The 21,137-nt window shown below is 38.3% G+C and overlaps 1 protein-coding gene across 13 annotated transcripts in view; it reads left to right on the top strand.

Annotated features, from left to right (window-relative positions):
- The window catches only part of NSD1 (nuclear receptor binding SET domain protein 1), a 167,208-nt gene that overhangs the window by 136,681 nt on the left and 9,390 nt on the right, over positions 1-21,137 (top strand). For all 13 annotated transcript variants that reach the window (XM_023617136.2, XM_023617132.2, XM_023617135.2 and 10 more), the window contains 7 exons: positions 7,163-7,319; positions 8,733-8,938; positions 11,701-11,813; positions 16,325-16,594; positions 17,969-18,085; positions 19,156-19,297; positions 20,388-20,494. In XM_023617136.2, the coding sequence (XP_023472904.1) occupies positions 7,163-7,319; positions 8,733-8,938; positions 11,701-11,813; positions 16,325-16,594; positions 17,969-18,085; positions 19,156-19,297; positions 20,388-20,494 (1,112 nt within the window). The remainder of the gene's footprint in view (positions 1-7,162; positions 7,320-8,732; positions 8,939-11,700; positions 11,814-16,324; positions 16,595-17,968; positions 18,086-19,155; positions 19,298-20,387; positions 20,495-21,137) is intronic.

Genomic DNA, 21,137 nt, shown 5'->3' with positions numbered 1-21,137 from the left:
CATGTTCCGCTTTGGCGGCCTGGGGTTCGCCGGTTCGGATCCCAGGTGAGGACATGGCCCCACTTGGCAAGCCATGCTGTGGTAGACATCCCACATAGAAAAAATAGAGGAAGATGGGCATGGCTGTTAGCTCAGGGCTAGTCTTCCTCAGTGAAAAGAGGAGGATTGGCGGCAGATGTTAGCTTAGGGCTAATCTTCCTCAAAAAAAGAAAAAAAAACAAAACACAAACCTTACACAATGTTGTATGTCAATTAATATCTCAGTAAAGCTGGGGCGAAAAGAAAAAAACTGGAGGTAAAAAAATAAAATAAGAAATAAGTAAAAAACAAACCCCAAGTCCCACCATCAGAAGAAGCCATTGCTTAATAGTAAGTGATATTACTCCAGACATCTGTGCACATAAGCAGATAGAAGGGGTAGATATCTGGATAGAAACAATTACAGAAGATGGTATTATCGTATAGTTGTGTTTTGTTTTTTTTAACTCAATTTTACATGAATTTAAAGGGAGGAAAATGGGAAAGTGAAAGAATTAGTGAACTTCTGTTAAATGTTTCCTTACTGTAAGGGATATTAGTTCCTAAAGTATCTTCTAAAGTGGAGGAAAATAAGTTTTTTATCTTTATCTTTTTTTTTTCAATTTAAAACGTACTTCTGCTTTACAACAGGGTCACTGTTATCCTTCTCGTGCGTTTTCTTTCCTTTCCTTTCCTCACAGCCTGACTTTTGCTCTTTGTGCTAAGTAGAGGATTTAGTCACCAGTCTGTTCACTGTGGTGCTCGTAGTTTTGAATTCCATATTTGAAATTTCCTCTTGGTTGGCTAAACTTCTAAGAAGCACCCATATGAGCTATAATTCTTTGCTTGAGGCTATTCTTTGTTTGTGTCTGTACTAGAAGCACCTGTTGGGTGAGTATAAAATGTTTAGGCTACAAGTTCCTTTTCCAAAACTGTTGTGGACATTGCTTCACTATCTTCTGGTGTTGAGGGTGGCACCAGTTCTCTGATTCAGTTTCTTCCTTTTCAAATGACTAATTTTGTTGATTACTAATTTTGGGGGAATAATTTACCTGATTTTTCTGTTTTTGAATATGTACTTATTGACAGTGGAATTTCATGGAAACTTGGATGCTTATGAACGTTCTGAGGGACTAACTTTAAAAAAGAGTCAACATGTAATTGAATGAGCAGCCTTTTTGAGAAATTTGGATATACTAAGTAGTGCTAAAGCTAAAGAATAAGTTTTATGACTGCTTTCTATGATTGAAAATGGTCCATTTGGACATGTTTTTTGTACTCTTAAGGTTTATGTAACATGACAATCTAAAGAAAAGATACACCTTTTGACTAGTGTTAAAAAGCAAAATTCAGCTGAGTTTTTGAAGATCTAATTGGCTATATTGGGCGATTCATCAATCAGGTAGCATCTGATCTAGCAAGCAGAGAGGGATACTCCCAAGGGGGTGTACAAATGGAAGGTGTTTATAGGAAGAAGGGAGGGGCCAGGGAAGTATTAGCAAAAGAAAAGAAAAAGACTATTTTTAGCCCAGGACATCTGTTTTGGAGGGGAAGGGTTTTATTATGTAGATTGTCCCTTTTTCCTCTGAGGGATGGAGAGGGCCTAAGTGAAAGATTGCCTCATTGGTACTGACCAGAAAATTCCAGATTGGTTGATTAAGATTTACATTCCTGGGAGAGCTTGAAATTGCATTTAAGTTAGGTATTAAATCTAGGTTTGGTTTTATGGCCTTTAGCACAAGTGATGCCATTTTGGGCTTGTGGTTTTTCTTTAACACTATTGATGCGGGGTCGGTGAGCCGAGGAGTCGAAAGAAAGATTTCTTAGACTCTTAAGATCTGGCAGTAGTGCTCTTTTATTTAGAGAATAGTGTACAATAGCATGGGGGCAGGACCCATGGGCAGTCAGAGCTTCTGCTGCGTGGGGACAGGACCCACGGGCAGGAGGAGCCGGTGCTGCTGCCCCGAGTTGAGGGTTAGGGCTAATTTTATAAGGCATGGGTATGTGAGTCATCTCTTTACAAGACAAAGGAAAGAACATGAAAAAAAGTTAAAATGGTATCAGTGCAGGTGGGGTCTGGTCATTGGGTGATCCCATGATTTTTAGACAAGAATCAAATCGGATTAAGTAAAGGTCAGAAGCCACCACCCTAAATCAGTTACATGAGATTGCCAGACAGCAACCAACTTAAGTTCTTGCCTCTGGCATTAAGAATTTCTAGAGATAAGGTCATCTCTCTTCTTCTTCCTGGTACTGAGAGGGAGGCACCTTTACAGATAGAGATTTACCTTACAAATGTAAATGTGTCCCAACTAGGGCAAGTTCCATTTCCCAGAGCCTCCTTCCCTGTCCCAGTTTATCGAAAGCAATCAGCCCAAAACAATCCCGATGCCAAAGAGACATATCCTGGGGTGGCCAATTTCAGGTCCCTACAAGGTCATCCCCCCTTCCTTCACAAATGCCAATGTTTATCAAAAGGGCAGGCAAAATTCCAGTCCTCGGAGCCTGCTTCTCATCTGCAGTTTTAAAAGTAACCAGCCTAAAAATCCTCATAAACCGTTTTAAAATTAAGCAGCCTAAAAATCCTCATCACTATGGTTTTTGCATAGGGAGGTAGTTTCTATCCTCAAACTATGTTGCTAATATAGAACAAATAGAATATTAAGTACAGTTATGTAGGTGGAAAGTGGAACTTTGTTTTAGCTAGGGATGTTTTAATGCTCAAAGAGGACACTTTTTGGTTCTTATAATACCTGCTACTTATAAAGCTATCTTGTGGTGAACCCTATTTATCATTATACCATCTTTCTTTTCTTTAGAAGAAAGTTAAAGACAGAGTTTTGGTATTTAATAGTGCGATATTGTGATTTATAAGAAATATATCTATTTGGTAGTTCAGATGACCAAAATATATTTCTTAGATAAATTTCGTCTTCATCCACAGTTCCTGAGTAAGACCTTCCAAAACCCCTGGAATTTCCTGAGTGATAAGACAGATGGGAGCATCTTTTGTTATAATATTTGGTCTCTTTTCCTCAGTGCCTGAAAACGCTTCAGAGCCATAGAGGTGAAATGGGTGTCTTGTTATTCGTAATAAGCCCTTTCTCCTACAACTGGGTTTATGTTAATGAAAGGTACCTTTGCAAAGCACCTAAGGAGGGGGTGGGGCTGGTTGCAGGAGGAACCAACTTTGAATGGAGGGTTGGACCTTTCACTCCCACACCCTGATTTCTGGGGAGGGGGAAGGGAGTCGAGGTTGAATCAATCATCAGCCACCATTGAGTAAATCAGTCCCATCTACATAATGAAGCCTCCATAAAAACCCGCAAGGAGGGTTCTTGGGGAGTTTCCTTGTTGGGGAATCAGAACGCTTCCCAGGCTCCAGGAGGACAGAAGCTCCTTTGCTCGGGACCTCACGCTATGCATCTCTTCATCTGGCTGTTGCTTCAAATCTTTAATATCCTTTGTAATAAGTTGGTGATCTAGTAAGTAAAATATTTCTCTAAGTTCTGTGAGCTGCTCTAGCAAGTTAATGGAACGTGAGAAGGAGGTTCTAGAAGCCTCTGATTTATAGCCAGTGGGTCAGATGGGCAGGTAGGAACCTGTGCTTGCAACTGGAGTCTGAATCAGAGGGCAGTATTATGGGACTGAGCCCTTTACCTGTGGAATCTGATTCTATCTCCAGGTTGCTAGTGTTAGAATTGAGCTGAATTCTCAGACACCCTACTGGTACCTGAGAATTGCTTGTTGGTATAGGGAAGCCTGCACACACATGTTGGAATTGGGTCCAAGAACTCTTTCAATAGCATTTAAATATAATGTTCTGTATTTCTACTTTAGAATGAAAACAGGCACCTGGGAGGCCAAAGTGCAAACTCCAAAAGTTTTCTGTGTTTCTTGAACATGGGAAGATGAAACAGTTTCAACATTAGATTGTTTTTAATTCCAGAGCGGAATGACTGAGATGGTTTTAGGGTAGAGGTACCCATGTGATGGCAGTCCCAACTTGTGGCATGGTTGGACACTGAAAAGCTACTGAGTCCAATAATGGATACCCATAATGATAACTGAGTTCTCAAGAAAATTTAGTAGCTGCAGCTTTGGCTCTCAAAGTATGATCCATGACTCCCTAGGAAGGAGGGGGGGGGGGCGGCCAGAGACCATTCAGAGGCTTCTGTGAGAGAACTCTTCATAATAATACCAAGATGTTACTAGCCTTTTTTACTTCATTGACATTTGCACTGATGGTGCAAAACCCATGGGTAAAGCATCTAGCACCTTAGCACAGATCAGGGTGGTGGCTGTAAACCGGACAAGTAAAAGCAGTCATTGTATTCTGCGGCACCCCACACTCTTGGTAAAACATGGAAGTTTCACTTAAGAATGTCCTTGGTAAAGAAGTAAAATTTATTAATTTTATTAAGTCTCGACCGTCATGTGAATATTGTTTTAATATTCTGTGTGAGAAGATGGGGGGGCCGGCTCCGTGGCGGAGTGGTCAGGTTCGCGCGCTCCGCTTTGACGGCCCAGGGTTTCGCCAGTTCGGATCCTGGGTGTGGACATGGCACCACTCATCAAGCCATGCTGAGGCGGGGTCCCACATGCCACAACTAGGACCCACAACTGAAAATACACAACTATGTACCGGCTGTCTTTGGGGAGAAAAAGGAAAAATAAAATCTTTCATATATATATATATATATATCTCCATTGAAAATTTAAGACAGATCAATGAAGTTTAATGCAGTAGTACTAAAAGTTTATTGCTACGATTTCAGATTCAACATTGCAGTTAAAGTCTACTCTAACTCCTTTTTCTAAGTATCTGTGATCAGATTTTCTTCATGTACATCAATCAACATTTTGCAACAAATTCAGTTAAAAATATTTGGAAAAATGTAAAACACTGAGGTTTTAAAAATTTTTATTATTTTGGAAAGTATTCAAAAATTACTTAGTTTTGATTTCTGTTTGGTAAATATCAATATTTTTAGCCCATATAAACAAAAGGTTTTTGCGAATCTCCTTTATTTTTCAAGAGTTTGAAGTTGTCCTGAGACCAAAAATCCTGAGAACTGCTGATCCCACTACCTAAGATTATCCTCCTGTTAGAGGACAAGGAAAGAATAGAGTCTTAGAATTTTTTTGTCCATGTATAGGAAGAGACTGAAGGTAATAATCCAGAGTATTAGGATAATAATATGGTAAAGTGCTAAATTAAATCACTTCTAGGATTCAGCAATATGTTTAAAATTTATTTTCTTACCCTCTTCCACCAAATGTCCCCTTTTCATCTTTTGGTGGTTCATGTGAATTTCCCTCTTCTGTTTCCCTTCTTTCTCCTATGCATTTCCTCTACTGCCACCAGAGACACCCTCCTGCCTACCTCCCAGCCATCTCTATCTAGACTAATCTTGTTGATTTCTTTCCTCAGCTAATACCCCCATTATATCCTTCCCTGCAAAACTGATGTGCTTGCCAATTCCCCTCAGCTCTGACCCTTGGCCTTTCTTCACTGGGTATTCTGTTCAGATTTCTTTTCGTGTCATATCCTTCTTTGAAGGCCTAATTCTAATGCCTCATCATACGTGAAATATTTCTAGTAGTGTCATGAGTGCCAGCTTAGTAAAAGGAAGAGTTTTCTACCAAGACCGTGTAGTTGGCAAACTGTTCCAAACCAATCAAATTGTGACTCAGCAGACAAGTAAGCATACTAGGAATGTTGCAGAAGGTATTTGATTATTAGGGCATTAAACTTAACATGACTCTATTATCACTCTTCATGTCCCATGCTAAGGTTATTTGACTTGTCCATAAAATGCAAAAGAATAGCTAAATATGAGTTTCAGACCATAGAGGACAGGCTGTAGATATTGAGTAAACGAGTTCTTCAAACTTGTTTTGTAACAACAGACTTTTTTCCCAAATGAAATCTCCTTCTGAATCAGCTCGGGTATATAACACCAATAAAATGAGAGCTCTAGTTGGAGCAGAAGGCCAGTCTCAAGCACAAATTCCTGGCCCCAATAAAAGGAACAGACATCCCAAAGCTTGTTTCAAGGACTGCTGTAGGTCACTGAGAAAAGAAAAAGGTCAGCACGAGTAGAAATTGTATAAGGATATGTCACAAAATTAAGTTTTCCATAAGACTTTAGGAGATTTGAAGAGGTACAGGGTGTCCATGGTGAATGTAGATAATATGGCTTTTCATCATCACTAATATGTGTAATTAACCTGGTGTCTGAAAACTTGGATGGGGGGGCCACTTACATGTAACTGAAGTTTAGGCAACAAACCACATTAATACCTGTGATTTTTGTCACCAGTGAAAATCACAGATACTACAGTTAGAGATTCTTTGAAATATCGTTTACAGTCATTACCACTGTTAGATCTTATTTATGCATTACAAAGAAGCATCTCTTCTCCTAATATTTTGATCATAACATTTTAATATAATCAGTGTCTTTGTAATTTTATGTGTTTATTTTATGCATTTATAGTGTCATTTTGAAAGGGACCCATGGGTGTCACAAGAGTGCCAAACAAAAAAAGATTTAAAACTTAGTAATCTAAAAATGGAAGGAAGTGACCTTATGGAGACTACTTATATGTCAGATACTACTAGGCAATTTATTCGCTTGTTTAGTCCTCAAACAGATGTGATTATTTATTGTTTGTTATATTAAACACCTTACCACTGAGGAAATGACAGCTCAGCAGGAAAGTGAATACCCCAAGGTCATATGATCTAGCTCTTATCTGACATCGGTTGAAACTTGTACTTGTGTATCATTGATATTCTTTAGTGTGTTCTCTTTTCGTGAAGAAGAAGAAGTGTATATATGTGTGTATACACATTTATGACTTTTAGAGGTTCACTTCTGATATGATTGCCCTAATCTAATTTTGCCAATAAGATTCCATGTTTATTTGCTGTGAATCTAACAAACCTCCCCGGATGTGGTTCAGGAATGTTAGAGAGGGCATACTCCTGTAGAAGAGTCTTTCTGAATAACTTGTTAGATTACTAAGCCCTTGACTGGGAGCTAAAGAACTGGTTAGGAACTGAGTAAAGTTGCTGCAGCTGGGTCCTTATGTGTAGCCTTGTGATTCTGAGTGCCAGAACTTTTCATTCCCACAGGAGGCAGCCTTCTGTGCTGTGATTCTTGCCCTGCTGCTTTTCATCGGGAATGCCTGAACATTGACATCCCTGAAGGAAACTGGTACTGCAATGACTGTAAGGCAGGCAAAAAGCCACACTACAGGGAAATTGTCTGGGTGAAAGTGGGACGATACAGGTGAGTGAACATGGAGACTAGCACAAATTTCTTTTACCATCTTCTTTCTTGGGATCACAGTGCTTAGCTTTTTTTTTTTTTTTTTTAATCACTGATTAAGCAAGATCCACCCCCCTCCATTATCTTTCTATTATAAAAGAAGAAAAACTCACTTTCTGTTTTGCAATTATTGGAATAATGCATATTGTGTTTGGAAAATTCATTAATGAAAACAAACCCATATCACAAATAAGGAATATATGTTCTAACAGTTTGGCATATTTACTTGCAGATACACCAGTACATGCACCCTCAAAATAATTGGCCTTAGAGTTTATACACAGTTTTGTGCCTTTATAAATTATTTTTATTGAACATGGAGTGTACAAAAGAATGTTAACATGCATGAGTTTAAAGGATAACGCAAAGAACGCCTGTGTACGTATCTCCCAGTTAAAGAAATGGCACATTACTGCTCTGTTCAAACAGACCAGTGGCTCACTCCATACCCCTGTATGAATCCATTCTCTCCCCACCTCCAGAGGTAACCACCCTACTGCATTTTGTGTCTTTTATTCCTTTGTCTTGCTGTGTAGGTTTACCACACGTATAATGTATTGTTCTGCACATTTATATGAAGGAATTGTTAGTTTTTCTGCGACTTGCTTTTGTTCATTCACTCTTATGCTCCTAAGATTTGTTGTTAGTGCAGTGCTCCAGCACATTCATGCTTTGCTGTTCTACAGTGCGCCTTTTTATAGTCACATAAGGTAGTGTAGTTTATTTATCAGTTCTCCTGTATGCGCTATGAACATTTTGTCAGTGTTTCTTGGTGTACATGCACAGGAGCTTCTCTAGGTCATTCTCAGGATAGAGTAGCACGGTAGGGGTTTCTAGCTTTAATAGCTAATGCCAAGTTTTCTTCCTAAAGTGATTGTATTAATTTACCGCGGTGGTTTTTTTTTTTTTTTTTGGTTTCGTTTTTCTATGCCCCAAATAATTATTGAAAACTTTTCTTTTTAAAGCCCAAATTGTATTACATTGTATAGTGTACCATAGTTACTTCTGTCATTCCCTTAATGTTAAGTCTTTAGATTATTTCCAGGTTTTCATTCCTATAGATAATGCTTGAATAAACATGATAGTCATAAAGCTTTGTCCTGTCTAATTATTTCCTCTCATAGATTCCTTGGAGTAGAATAACTGAGTCTAAGGGAGTGTATGTGTGTAGGTTAGTGTGTGCACGAGTGTGGGTGTTTTCAGGCTTTCAGCACACACTACTTGTTCTCTACTTAGATTGTAAGAATGCCTCAGTTCAGACTTTAATGGGATAAACAGACTTTGCTCTTCCTTATTCCTGTCCTAAAACTCGCTTTCTTTCCTAGAGTCTTGCAGCCTTCTAGAGGTTTATTTAATTGTTTTTACCTTCCCCAGGTGGTGGCCAGCTGAGATCTGCCATCCTCGAGCTGTACCATCCAACATCGATAAGATGAGACATGATGTAGGGGAGTTCCCTGTGCTCTTCTTTGGGTCTAATGACTATCTGTGGACTCACCAGGCCCGAGTCTTTCCCTACATGGAGGGCGATGTGAGCAGCAAGGATAAGATGGGCAAAGGAGTGGATGGGACGTATAAAAAAGGTAACTTTATCCTTTTTGTTTCTCAGACCAACACAGACCTCTGTTGCCCAAGAATCTACTCTGTTAGAATTTGCATACACTCCATTGGCAGCTGTGTTCTGCCTTCCGGGGACAGTATGTAGCTGCAAGTATAGGACTTTCTAGGGAAGTTAACCCACATAACTCATTATTTTTGGGCCTAACCTTTACTTAACTGGAATTTCTTTGAGGGAGGTTTTTTGTCGTATCTGTTCTGTTTTCTTAGCATCTCATCAAGTAGTGGAACTTTGGAACTATTTTGTGGAATAAACACTGGTTTACTAGGCAAGGGCCAGAATCCCTAGCAAAACCGCATTTGTTCCAAGGAGATTTTTTTAGTTTGTTGGGAAGAAATGAAATTCACCGAAAATTATAGAGGAAAATAAGATAGTAAATTGAAAGCATTAGTGTTCTGAATCAAAAGAGATTTTTTGTCATCTAGCCCAGCAGAGAGAAGGATTGGGGACTTTTGGGACCAGGATGGATTGAGTCAACTATGAGCCTCAGTTTTGTCTTACTATATAATGAGTAGAATGCTCTGAGAATTGACTGAAATAATAAAAAAGTCAACCTGCAGGCCACATACTTGGTTTCCCATCGGTGCTAATTACTTTCTTCACTTAGCTGTCCTTGCAAACGCAATACAGGTATCTCTTGTTACTTGAATATATTTGGACATTGAAGTATAAGATTTTATCTGAATGATGAGGTGAAGAAGGATTCTAAGCAGGTACAACTTGCTGGATGGGGAATGAGGGTGATGTCCATAGAGAACTAGTTTAACAAAGATTCTGTTTGCCTCATGTTATTCCAATGGGTCTTGACTTATTTGTTGGCCACGTGGTGACTATGTAGATGTGGGCTGTCAACACTAATACTACAGGAGCTTGAGTCTTGAGTCCTTTAGTGTCAGATGGTTGGGGACTAAGTGACCAACATCTTTGCCTATACAGAGTTGTTCACCACCAAGGCTCAGGGAGAAGGTGGAGTGTAGGCAACACTGCAAGTCTGAGTCTTTTGAAGCTCTGGGGTTCTCTTCTTTCTATGTCTTGACCCTGGGTTTGCTGGGTGCCTCTGCCTTCAAGGAACACATAATTTTATGCGGGAACTGGATGCAGATACCAGCAGTCAAAATGCCATTCATGGAGTGTTATGGCAGAAGTGTGCATGGTATGCTGTGGGAACAGACCAAGATGAAGCATAACTAATCTGGGGATCAAAGCTTGGAAGTCTCAGATGGCTTCTTTCCTAAGATAGACTTTGAAAGATGAACCATAATAATATTAGTTACTGTTTCTTGTTTGCCAGGTCCCGTTCAAAGTTTGTTATCTTCTTTAAGTCCTTGTGGCTGCCCTATAAGCTAGATGTCATTAACCTTATCTTACAGATGAGGAAACTGAGGCACATAAAAATTACATGTCCAAATCCCAGTAAGTGATAGATGGTTTCAAACTGTAGTATTTGGGGTCCAGAATCCAAATTCTTAACCCCTATACTGACTGTGAAGAAGTTAACAACTTAAAGTGTAACGAGAAGACAGCACATGTGAAAGAACATGTTGAATCTAACAGGTTGAGTTGGTGACATCCAAGTATTTATTTGGTATAGTTTAAGCACAGGTTTGGGGGTAGCACTGGGCTGTTTTCCTGAAAAAAGGTAAGTTACATGGTCTAGCAGAGATTTAGAAAGCTCAATCCAAGTAGGATGTCAAGACCATAGAAGGTGAGAGGCTACAAGCAGGAATGTCAGTGAGATGGCTGTTTCAGGAGTTCTGGGTAGAGATGACAAGACTGTCACAGGGAAGTGTCCATGGAGGGGAGGATGATGGGCACTGGATAGACGTTAAGTAGGTAGACTAGGCAGGACAAACTGAACAAAAAGGAAGGAAGAAGGGATGTTAGAACAATTTAGAGGACTCCAGGCAGGAAAATGCTAGATGGCAATGGGCAAAGTGAGAAAAAGAGATGAATCAGGGGGGAATTTATTTTTAAAAGAATTGACAGTGCATGGGGAAAGCCACAGAGAGAAAAGAGGGAATTGCTGGAATTCTTTTCAGAGTTTTTAACCTGGGCCAAAAATATAAGTTAAAATATTGTGTTTTAAGTGGAGAAGATTGAGAATCTTAAGACTTTATTAGACTTTTCAGATATTACAATCTTTTAAGCATATGAAAAAGTACAGGACTTGGATGCAGATTAACTATGAAGATCTGTCTTTGTATCATTAGAGCTGATAGTTGACATTTCCAGAATGAGTCTTAGGAGAGGAGTGGGACAGCTGCTCTAGAGGATAGACTAGAAGAAGAGGAAAACTTCAGCTTTGAATTCTTCCGAGGAACATGGTGTATTACCTGGGGCATCTAGCAAGCAGAATGTTTCTGGAAGTAGGATATTCAGGACTAAGGAAAGAATTAGGCTTAAAGGCAGTGACTGCAGTCTAGTTGTTAGGAGATATTGTATGTAGGCTTCCTCAAATCATTTAACTGGCTTGTTTTTGTTTTAAATTTTCATCTGAAGCTGGTAGTATTGTGCCATTTTGTGCTGGATTATATTTTGTCTTAATGCTGTATCTGAACATCCTGGGGCTATAACTTACTTGAAAATAGAAATCATATATACGTCTTAGTTTTCTAGGTAGTGTTTTTTTGTGTAAAACATGGATTTTCTCCAACTTTTATAAAACAAAAAAAGTCAACTAAACAACTCCACCCAGAGATTAAGAGACTGTGCTGTGTGTTTTCTTAGCTCTTCAGGAAGCTGCTGCAAGGTTTGAGGAGTTAAAGGCCCAAAAAGAGCTAAGACAGCTGCAGGAAGACAGGAAGAATGACAAGAAGCCCCCACCTTATAAACATATAAAGGTAAGAAAAGACCTCAGGAGACTCCATCTGCAGGAGACCCTGTGTAGCTTACCCTCTTCCATTCTGTTCATGAGAATTGAAAGCACAGACAGTTACTTTTAGTTAGAGGTGTGAGCTAGTCTTTTTTCTTTTGCCTTGGCAAATCTTCATACAGGTGAATTTGATTAGATTCTGTTCACAGTCAGCATCTTGTGATTTGAAAGGGACCAAAGAGCCATGATAAAAAGTGATTGGGGGCGGCTCTGAGGCCAAGTGGTTAAGTTCGCGTGCTCTGCTGTGGTGGCCCAGGTTTTCACTGGTTTGGATCCTGGGCGTGGACATGGCACCGCTCATCAGGCCATGCTGAGGCAGCATCCCACATGCCACAACTAGAAGGACCCACAATTAAAACAAAATATGCAGCTATGTACTGGGGGGATTTTGGGGAGAAAAATCAGGAAAAAAAAAAGATTGGCAATAGTTGTTAACTCAGATGCCAATCTTTTAAAAAAAAAAAAAAACAGATAAATGGCCCTCAGATACTGTGACTAATACACATGGTAAATCATCTTGGGTATGGCTGATACTAAAGATGTTTTAGGTGACCAGTATGACTAAGTTGCCCAAGGTTAGGAGAATTCATGTTGGGGGTACCTAACCCTTTGCATACCTGGTAAAAGAGTCATTACCATTTATCATCTGGGTCCAGTCAACCCTTTGTATTTTTTATTTTTTTAAGTCCTTTTATGAACAATTTATAGAAGTAAAAATAAAGGAATAGTGGAGAACAAATTTATTAGAAATTTTTGGATTTACTAAAACGTCTTTTTAAAATCTTCCTATCAAGTTAGTTTTAGTGCTCAAACATCAGAAAACATGAAAGAATACTGTTAGCTCTGTTGAGAAAATGCGATTGCCAAGGTTCTTTTTGTGATGATGTCATTCTTGGATAAGAATACCATATAGGTATTTTTTTTTTTTGTCATTAAAAATACATTGTGTAGGGGCTGGCTCTGTGGCCGAGTGGTTAAGTTTGCGCCCTCAGCTGCGGCAGCCCAGTGTTTCATTGGTTTGAATCCTGAGCGTGGACATGGCACTGCTCATCAAACCACGCTGAGGCAGTGTCCCACATGCCACAACTAGAAGGATCCACAGCAAAGAATATACAACTATGTACCGGGGGGCTTTGGGAAGAGAAAGGAAAAAAATAAAATCTTTAAAAAAAAAAAAGTTTATAAAAAAATACTTTGTGTAGTCATTGAGTAAAACTATACTGCGACTGTTTATTTTACTGTTGCACCATGCCTTTGTGATTACATCAGTTTTCTTATGATTTTAGTCTTTTTTGCATAGTTGAGTAACAATGAGTAATCATGAAACAGTAAAATATTACAAGATACAGAGGAAAAGTAAGAACACTAAAATTCCATAACATAGCTTAGATTTATAAAAGGGTCTAATGGACCTACATGGTAGTTGTAAGACAATGTTTTCTTTCTACTTTTTTTTTTTTTTTTGAGAATAAGGAAGTTTTCTTTTTGATCTTTGTAAGACTTCCAAGAAAGAATAAAAGTTGTAGAATATCATCCTTAAAAATAGCTAAAACTGCTGAAAAAAGGTAACTCAAAACCTAAAATTGGGTCTAAATGGACCCTGATGATATGCTGAGAATTAAATGGAGTTAGTGTACGTGGAGACATAACACTGAAAGTGTAGTTAGGCCTCAAAAAAGGGGAAGTAATCTGGTCCAGCCATACGTGTCAGATAACAGCAAGGTAGGCATTTCAGAGTAGCTCATCAACCATGTTGAGCCTGGCTATTGAGAGAGCAACCTCCTGTGAGATCTAAGCACAATTTGAAGACCAGCTTCTTTCCTTCACTTTTTTTTTTTTTTTAAAGCCAACATATTTCCAGGGAAACATATTTCCTGACATGTTAAAGATTATATGAAATTCAAATGTCAGTGTCCAATAAATAAAATTTTATTGGTACACAGCATGCTTGTTCATTTGTTTATAATTATCATCTATCACTGCTTTTGTGTAACAATGGCAGAGTTGAGTTACATGCACCAGAGATCTTAGGGCAAGCAAAACCTATTTTTTTTCTGTCTGTCCCTTTACAGAAAAGTTTGTTAGTCTCTGTCTAGACTTATTGTTTACCTCCGATTACATATCTATGTTGTTTCCACTTAATGTTTCTTTTTTTGCTTTCTATCATGTTTGGTAAGAAACTTATTTGGGATTAATAACAGGTTAGATCAGATGTCTTACGAATGATTGAACCATAGTTTAGAGAAAAGGAATAGGATGAAACTTTTGTCACGGAGTGTCGGGTAAAGATACTCATCTCAAATCGGGGGTGAATGTTCAAATGCCCTATGTAGGACCTGTAGTCTCAGGTGACTGAGCTTATCCCTTGTCTTCTATCCTCTTAGAACTTGCCTTACTTGGTAGGTTTACGGATTCCAGTTGAATGTAGTGGGAGTATTCCTCCATTAACAAGTTTATAGTTTTTACTAGTATTTTGAAGAATCTGAGGAGAGACATGGCAGTGAGACTTGATGTTCTTTAAGTTGTTAACAGAGAACTGGTTTGAGGACAATATATTTCTATAAGCAGATTGTAGATTTTATAGTATTGTTAAAGAATAGGAGCCAAATAATAAAGTGTTAGAAATCTAGAATATTTGATGTCACAGAAACAATTATAAGGGACATTAAAAGAAAGAGAATTTAATTATAATAGCGCCCATGTTTAAGAGGCTGCTAGGCTCTGTAGTGGACCCTTTGCATATATTTCTTTCTTCTTTTTTTTTTACTGTGGAAGATTCTCTCACAGCTAACAGCTGTTGCCAATCTTCCTCTTTTTCTTTGAAGAAGATTGACCCAGAGCTAACATCTGGGCCAGTCTTCTTCTATTTTGTATGAGGGCCGCACTACAGCATGGGCACCAACAAGTAGTGTAGGTCTGTGCCTGGAAACTGAACCCTGGCCACCAAAGCAGAGTGTACTTTACTTAGCCACTAGCCCGTGGGGCCGGCCCCCCCTTTACATATATTTCTTATTCACACAACAGTCTTGCAAGTAGAGTAATTTATCAAAATCAAGCAATTTCTGAAGTCAAATTTTATGTATGGGATAGGTTTTTGAAGACTTGCAGTTTGACTGTTCCCAGTGAAATAATATCCAGTAGGGGAGACTTATTCTCATAGTACACAAATCTATTTCTATTGTGCAGTGGATATTTTTTCTCAGCATTGTTTTATAGTATGTGTAGAAACTCAGTATCACAGCAGCAGTTTGACCTTAGGTTTCATTGCGCCCGATTTTCACTGTAAAGTACTAACATCACTACTAAATAAATAGTGATATTGCTGTAGTCTATTAAGAAGATTTTAAATTATGATAATAAATATTAAAATACATCTTCATCAGGGCGAGCCCAGTGGCGTAGTGGTTAAATTCACGCACTTTGCTTTGGTGGCCCGGGGTTTGTGGATTCAGATCTTGGGCGCCGACCTATGCACTACTCATCAAGCCATGTTTTGTTGGCGTCCCACATACAGAATAGAGGAAGATTGTCACAGGTGTTAGCTCAGACAATCTTCCTCAAGCAAAAAGAGGAAGATTGACAACAAATGTTAGCTCAGGGCCAGTCTTCCTCACCCTAAAATAAATAAATAAATAAAAATACATCTTCGCATATAGGAATCTCAGTTACCCAAGGATGCTTTCATGCCAACTGTTTACCATTTAAGAATGGTGGTCTTTTTTACTGTGGGAGCTAAATTGACATGTCATAATAGCAGAAAGCCAGTTTAAAATTCACCTGGCCTCAGCTGTCAAATTATGATTTTTAAGAAAAATTAATGGATTTCATATTTTTTATATCAAGTGAGGCTTTATTTTTATGTCAAACTGCCTAAATCTTTATTTCTTCCAATTTTTTTATTGTGAAAGAGGTAACAAAATTTACCGTCTTAACCATATTTAAGCATACAGTTCAGTGTTATTGAATGCATCCTTAACATTTGCAACCATCACCACCATTCTTCTCTAGAACTCTTTTCATCTTGTAAAACTGAAACTCTGTGTCCATTCAACAGTAACTCTTTATTTTCCCCTCCTCTCAGCCCTGGGCAGTCACAATTCTACTTTCTGTCTATTTTCACTACTCTAAGTACCTTATATAAGTGGAATCATAACAGTATTTGTATGACTGACTTATTGCATGTAAAATAATGTCCTCCAGGTTCATTCATGTTGTAGCATGTGTCAGAATTTCCTTCGTTTTTAAGCTGATAATATTCCATTGTTTTTAGCACATTTTGCTTATCCATTCAGCTGTTGCTGGACACTTGGGTTGATTTTGCATTTTAACTATTGTGAATAATAGTGCCAAATCTGAATAGTTCAAAATCATGTAAATGTGGCATGCAACTTTAATGAAAAGAAATCTGCCTTTTATATAAGTCCTGAATTGTCTTATGTTGACTGACTTGATACACTATAGTATGTGTTTCTTTTCCAGGTGAACCGTCCTATAGGCAGGGTACAGATCTTCACTGCAGACTTGTCTGAAATTCCCCGTTGCAACTGTAAAGCTACTGACGAGAATCCTTGTGGGATAGACTCGGAGTGCATCAACCGCATGCTGCTCTATGAGTGCCACCCCACAGTATGTCCTGCCGGAGGCCGCTGCCAAAACCAGTGCTTCACTAAGCGCCAGTATCCAGAGGTTGAAATTTTTCGCACATTGCAGAGGGGATGGGGTCTCCGGACTAAAACAGATATTAAGAAGGTGAAGAAAACTTTGCTTAATTTCCAAATACTTTTTTCTTTGCAATTTCTTAATGTGAGTAATCCCTCTTGATGGAATATGAGAAAATTGACCATAGAGGAAAATCACATAGTGTAAGGATTAACTTTATTTTTGTCTTGCCATATCTTTCCAGAGTTTAGAGGCTTGAGAATAGATAGTGTCCCTTATGTCTAAATTCCTTAGTATTGATCATGTTCACTGTGTATAAGAATGAAAAAATGAGATAAATTCATAGAGATACCATGGCCTTATTTGCTGTTCTGTGAAAATCCTGGAACCTACAGTTAAGAGAGAGAGGGTGGTGAATGCATGATACAGAGGTGTTAATCACCTACTGGTAACATAAAATCTATTTTTACTTAGGGAATAGGCTTGGGTTCAGGGAACACTAAGGAGAAGAAAATTAGGCCTTCTCCAATGAAAATGCAGTGTATCTTAAACTTCAAACTTGGAAGGGCCTGCAAGTTTCTAATAAATAGATAGTATTGTACAATCTTTGTTAGAATGGATCTTTTTTGACAATTTAATAAAAACAAACCTTACTCTGGTTATAGCTCCTGAAGAATTTTATTGAAGTTTGTTTCTAGGAAAGGAAGTGAATATGGATTGTTCTGTTTAGTCATTTTCTAAGTAGCTATTATCTAGCTGTATATATGTTTCAGGCATTGTGCTGTGAATGCAGTGATCAGTAAGAGACGTGGTCCATGCTTTCATAGAGTTTACATTCTAGATGAGGATAGACAATGAATAAGTAATCACAGTGTGGAAGCACAAAGGGTTCTAGAGGTGTGTAGCAGAGGGCCTAAAATTAGCTTGTCTCTGAGAATATTTTAAGTTGAGACTTGAGACATAAGTAGTTGGCCTAGACCAGTCGAGTGTTAAAGCATTGTAGGTAGAGGCAACAGCATGAGTGACAGCCAGTATGACTGTAGTGTAGTGAATCAGGAGGCCAGTAGTGTGAAATGTGGAAGGACAGTAGGCAGGGCATGTTCCAAGGAAAAAGAACATAGTTTAGGGAAGCTGACTTCTAGGTTCTTGGGCAGGTAAGGGGTTCTATTATCACTTTCACCGTTATAATGGAGCCTTAGTTTACTTACTTCCATTTTGATTGATCTTTAGTGTCCAGTCTTTATCTTGTTGTCTGTAATAGAAGCAGGGATGTGGTTCTCATTGTCAAATAGTTGAAGCAGCATATTTATATTGTGTTTCTTAAGTAAAGCTTTGTTGAAATGACTAGTTACATGCACACAAACTTTGGAGAATCTGTTATTTTCATTAATTTAGAAAAAGTAAGATGCCTGTGAACACAGTTGTGCTTTTTGCCCTCAAGGTAACAGCTATTTCTTGTTCTAGGGTGAATTTGTGAATGAGTATGTGGGTGAGCTAATAGATGAAGAAGAGTGCAGAGCTCGAATCCGTTACGCCCAAGAACATGATATCACTAATTTCTATATGCTCACCCTAGACAAAGTAAGTAATGGAGAATGTAATTTCCGTTGTTGTAAGATTGTGAAATTAGTGTTTTCCCAGCATTTAGTGTTTGTAGGCATGTCATATGCTGCTCAAAAAAGTATCTTACCCCCCATTTTCATTGGGATTGCTTGATCAGTGTTCTGAAGTAGGTAAGTTTGCTCATTTCTGGCTATACATCAGTGCCAAAAGGCAATAGAGCTGCTTTTTGGTTTCTTTTTGAACTATCCAGTGTACGTTGGGGATTATGTTTTGTGCTATTTTTCCTATAGGATTAAAACTTGAAGCTAGAAAAGTACATAATTGTTCTTTTACCCTTTTAGTTTATAAATTGAGAAAGTAATTAGTTAAATAATATTAGTTTATTGAGAAGGTCATGTAAATTGACTATAGAACTTACCTTATGAACCCAAATCAGCTTTCCAATTAGAGGAATTTTCTGATGAGTTTCATTTCACTGATACCTAGAACTATATTTGGAGCTTATTTCTAATTCCAGCCTCCTAATGTGTATCTTTTCTGTGAATTGTTCTTTGTACCTGAGTATTAGGTTCTGCTAGGTTTTTTTTTTTTTTTTTTTTGTCTTCCTTCCACTAGCCTTTGCAACAGAGCCCTTTCCTTGTGTGAAACTTTGTGAACATTTATCCAGTTACATCCTTACGCTTTGTGAGATCTTTACCTCCAGATGTTCTGATGTCTGTTTGGGAGGGGGATCTCGGCATCAGTGTCAAATTCTCCTTGGGTGATTATTAATGTGTAGCCAGAGTTCAGGACTACTTAACTCAGAGGATGGGACGTGCTGCTACTTCTAGAGCAGTGATCCAACTTCAGCACACATCAGAATCACCCAGCAGGCTTGTTTTGCTGGGCCCCTCCACATAGTTTCTGCTTTAGTGTAACCCAAGAATTTGCATTTCTAAGAAGTTCCCAGATGGTGATGCTAGTGTTGATCCAGGGCCTGTACTTTGAGAACTACTTCTGGGAGATTCAAACTTTACAAATAGGAACTGTAGCTTGTTACAGGGAATACTCAGGAAGTGTCTCATGATCAGCATCTCTACAAATTCTAGGACCGGATCATTGATGCTGGTCCAAAAGGAAACTACGCTCGGTTCATGAATCATTGCTGCCAACCCAACTGTGAAACACAGAAGTGGTCTGTCAATGGAGATACTCGTGTTGGTCTTTTTGCCCTGAGTGACATTAAAGCAGGTAAGAATCATTTAAAGAGTCTGGAGCTAAGAATGGAGAGCTAAGAATTATGCCCAGTATCCTGCTATCTTGTGTAGATATGTGGTTGAGTTGCATTATGAATACATTAAATTTATGAAAATTCAGTTCAATATTCATAAATTGTTTAGTAAGAAAACAGTCGTATGTGTATATTTACCCATCATTCAGTCCAGTAAGTTCACAGTGAGTGTGAGAGGGGAGCCGTAACCCTGCTTGGTCAGGCTTAGTTCGTGCAAGCTGCTCCCCCAGACCATGAATGATTCCAGTTTTCATACCATTGGAACCCCTAAATATAAGCCAGCTGCTTTGTAACTGGCTCAGTATTTGTTAGCCCTTCCCTAACATGTTTTGCTTTTGAATGTCTTATTTGCTCTCAGTTTTGATGAAGTGTACTTTTGACAGAATGGGGACATTTTGTACCTTAAATCTGTACATCTCTTTTTACAAATTACTGCTATGTGCACTATGTCATATTATCTCAATAAGCTTGTGAGATTGTTGTTTCTTCATTTAACGAGCGGACTCACAGCTCAGATCGCCCAGCTAGACAGTGTAACTGGGGTTGTAAAACCAGGGCTCACATCTGTGAACTGGAGTCCTCTAGTGTTACTCTGTTGAGATGTCTGTCCTTGAGTGCTGCCTGGTGAGCTGTGCTCACCTTGGCACAGAATGACACCTTCAGATTTGCATTCCCTGTGCCTGGCTCATCATTGTACAGTAAGTCTTGTTTGTCTCTTTTTGGTAATGGATTTATATATTTTGAATCGGAATGGTTAGAAAACAAATAAAAAACAACTTGGGATAATTAACACCTCTATAGTAAAAATTATTTTAAATATTACTTGTTAAGCAATAAATTTTTCTGTTACTAAGTTGTGTTAGCTGATTAACAATGTTACAGGATTAGAATTAATATTTTATTAATATTGTGGGATTAGAGTTAATAAGTCCTTTTTTATCTTAAAATTAGTCTAGTCTGTTCTCTTGGAAGTCGGTATCCTTTGTGATTAATATCGAAATAATGTAATTAAAACCATAGATATTAATATTTTCACGGTCTCTCATGCAGGCACTGAACTTACCTTCAACTACAACCTAGAATGTCTTGGGAATGGAAAGACTGTTTGTAAATGTGGAGCCCCAAACTGCAGTGGCTTTTTGGGTGTAAGGCCAAAGGTAACTTCCAAACATTTGCATCGGGAGTAATGGTATGATCCTCCTTCCCTAACCAGTGGCAGGGCTGAGCCTTTATTTAAAGAAGATGTCTCTGAAATAATGACACTGAATAGTTGATAGTAGGAATACTCAGAATTTACTAAGCATTCTGATGATCATGTGGTTACACAAGAGAGGATCTTTGGGTATTGTTGAAGTGTTTTGAGCAACCTAACTTCTAATTTGTGATACATTTCTAGCTTAAAAAGCTGTAAAATAGGAATTTTTCAAGTAGGTTACTTCAACATCTTTACTGGTCTCAGCTGATCTCACATTTCCTAATAAGCTACTTACATTCTCAGTATCTGTGTCTTTCTCTCTTGCTCTTTAAAGATATCAAAGAATCTGATACTGATTTTAAGATTCTAAATGCAGTATAAAACTTAGGACCTATAAACGTAGGACCCCTCATCTTACCATTGTAGCAAAGTATAAACATTGTTGTGTCTTACTTCTTTTTTATGTGCACTTTAACTGAATTATAATTCCATAACTGTTAAGAATTGTTTACAAGTGTGGATCTTGCTTTTCTTAGGTATTATAAAAAATTTCCCTTGCTGTTACAGTGTCTTGTTAACCATCATTTTGTTGTTGTTAGTGCTGT

This window comes from Equus caballus, chromosome 14 (genome assembly GCF_041296265.1).
Source record: "Equus caballus isolate H_3958 breed thoroughbred chromosome 14, TB-T2T, whole genome shotgun sequence".
Taxonomy (NCBI): Eukaryota; Metazoa; Chordata; class Mammalia; order Perissodactyla; family Equidae; genus Equus; species Equus caballus.
Note: the sequence above shows the minus strand (reverse complement) of the source record. Positions and strands in the feature narration are given on the sequence as shown.